The sequence below is a fragment of the Lolium perenne genome, chromosome 5, assembly GCF_019359855.2.
Source record: "Lolium perenne isolate Kyuss_39 chromosome 5, Kyuss_2.0, whole genome shotgun sequence".
In the NCBI taxonomy this organism is placed as follows: Eukaryota; Viridiplantae; Streptophyta; class Magnoliopsida; order Poales; family Poaceae; genus Lolium; species Lolium perenne.
This window is the reverse complement of record NC_067248.2, coordinates 48,422,823-48,425,867: the sequence shown is the minus strand read 5'-3', so window position 1 is coordinate 48,425,867 and position 3,045 is coordinate 48,422,823. Positions and strand designations below refer to the sequence as shown.

At 46.3% G+C, this 3,045-nt stretch overlaps 1 protein-coding gene across 1 annotated transcript; it reads left to right on the top strand.

Moving 5' to 3' along the window:
* Positions 1-508: 508 nt before the first annotated feature.
* Positions 509-988, top strand: LOC127303312 (uncharacterized mitochondrial protein AtMg00810-like). The gene has a single exon (XM_051334057.1). The coding sequence runs from the start codon at positions 509-511 to the stop codon at positions 986-988; it is 480 nt and encodes a 159-aa protein (XP_051190017.1).
* The last annotated feature ends 2,057 nt before the right edge of the window (positions 989-3,045 follow it).

The window sequence follows — 3,045 nt, the reverse complement described above, 5'->3', positions numbered from 1 at the left end:
CACAGTTCGTATTATACTGTCTCTCGCAGTTTCTCGCGGATGGTGTCTTCGGCAGGTGGATGTCAGTAATATGTTTCTGCATGGGTTTTTGGCTGAGGATGTCTATATGCAACAGCCGCCTGGTTTCGAGGACACTCGGTATCCCTCTCATGTTTGCAAGCTTCAGCGATCCATCTATGGTCTGAAATAGTCGCCGCGTGCGTGGTATGCTCGCCTGAGTTAGCTTCTTTATCGACTTGGTTTCTCCTACTCTAAGGCGGATACATCCTTGTTCTTCTACTCGCGCGCTGGAGTGCAGATTTTTATGTTGGTCTATGTCGATGACATTGTCATTGCTGGCTCTACTCCAGAGGTTGTTGATGTTCTGGTTCGAGCTCTCTCCAGTAATTTTCCTATCAAGGATTTGGGCCAGTTGGAATATTTTCTTGGATTGGAGGCCACTTACAATTCAGGGGGGCTAACCTTGACTCAACGAAAGTATGCACTTGATCTTCTTCATCGAGTGAACATGGAGAATTGTAACCCGGCCACCACTCCACTTTCTGTATCTGAGACCTTGGCGAGAGACACCGGTACTCCACTCAGTTCAGATGATGCTCATCGGTATCGCAGTGTAGTTGGTGGATTGCAGTATTTGACACATACCAGGCCAGATATCTCGTTCGCTGTCAACAAAGTTTGTCAGTTCTTGTCACAGCCCACGGATGTTCATTGGGAATCTGTCAAGCGTATTCTACGTTATGTCAAAGGGACACTGGAAACAGGCTTACGTTTCCACAGGTCCACATCTACTGTCATCAGTATTTTTACAGACGCTGATTGGGCTGGATGTGTTGATGATAGGCGGTCCACTAGTGGGTTTGCAGTATTTGTTGGTCCAAATCTTGTTTCTTGGAGTGCAAAGAAGCAACCTACTGTCTCGAGATCTAGTACTGAGGCAGAGTGTATAAAGCATTGGCTAATGGAGCTGCTGAAGCTATTTGGGTAAATTCTCTACTCAAGGAACTTGGTGTTGTTCGGTAGCGTCCTCCCATATTGTGGTGTGATAATCTAGGGGCGACATACCTGACGGCGAATCCAGTCTTTCATGCTCGGATGAAACACATAGAGATTGATTTTCACTTTGTGCGAGAACGAGTAGCTGCTGGTGACTTGGATGTCAGGTTCATATCCACTCATGACCAATTGGCTGATGTGTTTACTAAGCCAGCCACTAGACAGATGTTAGATAGATTCCGGTTCAATCTTAACCTTTGTTTCATAGCGGTTTAGATTGAGGGGGAGTGTTAGAATTGTAATTATCATCTAACTCTGTCTTACTTGTAGCACACGCCTATACGTGTTGTATATGGACGTGTATGTTGTATTGGTCATATATATATATGTGGAACGGGCTGGGATGTTTACCCAAGCACCAAACCCTAAACATTGTTTTTGACTCATATTTGCTAGCTTTTGCGTGTGTCTTTGTGTGAGTGCCCGATACAATTGTTCTAACTCTTGGTTTGTTGGATCACCCCAATCTTGTCATACCACGGTACGATTGCGAGGTAGTGTTCTTCCACTAACATACACCATATAGATACCGTCTTGCTAACATGTATAGCGACGAAGAAGATACGGAGGAGTACACGGAGCACTTCGAGGAGGATACCTCTTCAAGCACCGCGGATGTGGAGGAACATGTGGAGCTCTACACCGACTATGGCTCCACGAGCATCGCCAACATGACCGACATCGAGGAGCTCTACACCGACTATGGCTCCGCGAGCATCGCCAACATGGACGACATCGACGAGCTCTACATCGACACTTGCTCAACAAGCATGGACGACATGGTGGAGCACCACCACGAGGACGACATCGACCCCACTGATGTCTACGTTCCCCCTCCTTTCCTGTAGACAGTGTTGGGCCTCCAAGTGCAGAGGTTTGTAGAACAGCAGCAAGTTTTCCCTTAAGTGGATCACCCAAGGTTTATCGAACTCAGGGAGGAAGAGGTCAAAGATATCCCTCTCATGCAACCCTGCAACCACAAAGCAAGAAGTCTCTTGTGTCCCCAACACACCTAATAGGTGCACTAGTTCGGCGAAGAGATAGTGAAATACAGGTGGTATAAATATATATGAGCAGTAGCAACGGTGCCAGAAAATAGCTTGCTGGCGTGTAGTTGATGGTGGTAGTATTGCAGCAGTAGTAACACAGTAAAACAGTAAACAAGCAGTAGTAACTCAGCAGTATTTAGGAACAAGGCCTAGGGATTACACTTTCACTAGTGGACACTCTCAACATTGATCACATAACAGAATAGATAAATGCATACTCTACACTTTTGTTGGATGATGAACACATTGCGTAGGATTACACGAACCCTCAATGCCGGAGTTAACAAGCTCCACAATAATGCTCATGTTTAAGTAACCTTAAGTGTAAGATAGATCAAAAGACTAAACCAAGGACTAGCATAGCATGCACACTGTCACCTTCATGCATATGTAGGAGGAATAGATCACATCAATATTATCATAGCAATAGTTAACTTCGCAATCTACAAGAGATCATGATCATAGCATAAACCAAGTACTAACACGGTGCACACACTGTCACCTTTACACACGTGCAGGAGGAATAGAACTACTTTAATAACTTTGCTAGAGTAGCACATAGATAGTAGTGATACAAAACTCATATGAATCTCAATCATGTAAAGCAGCTCATGAGATCATTGTATTGAGGTACATAGGAGAGAGATTAACCACATAGCTACCGGTACAGCCCCGAGCCTCAATGGAGAACTACTCCCTCCTCATGGGAGCAGCAGCGGTGATGAAGATGGCGGTGGAGATGGCAGCGGTGTCGATGGAGAAGCCTTCCGGGGGCACTTCCCCGCTCCGGCAGGGTGCCGGAACAGAGACTCCTGTCCCCCAGATCTTGGCTTCGCGATGACGGCGGCTCTGGAACTTTTCTCGTATCGTGGCTTCCTCCGTAAGGGTTTTCGATGCAGGGGCTTTATATAGGCGAAGAGGCGGCGCAGGGAGGTCAAAG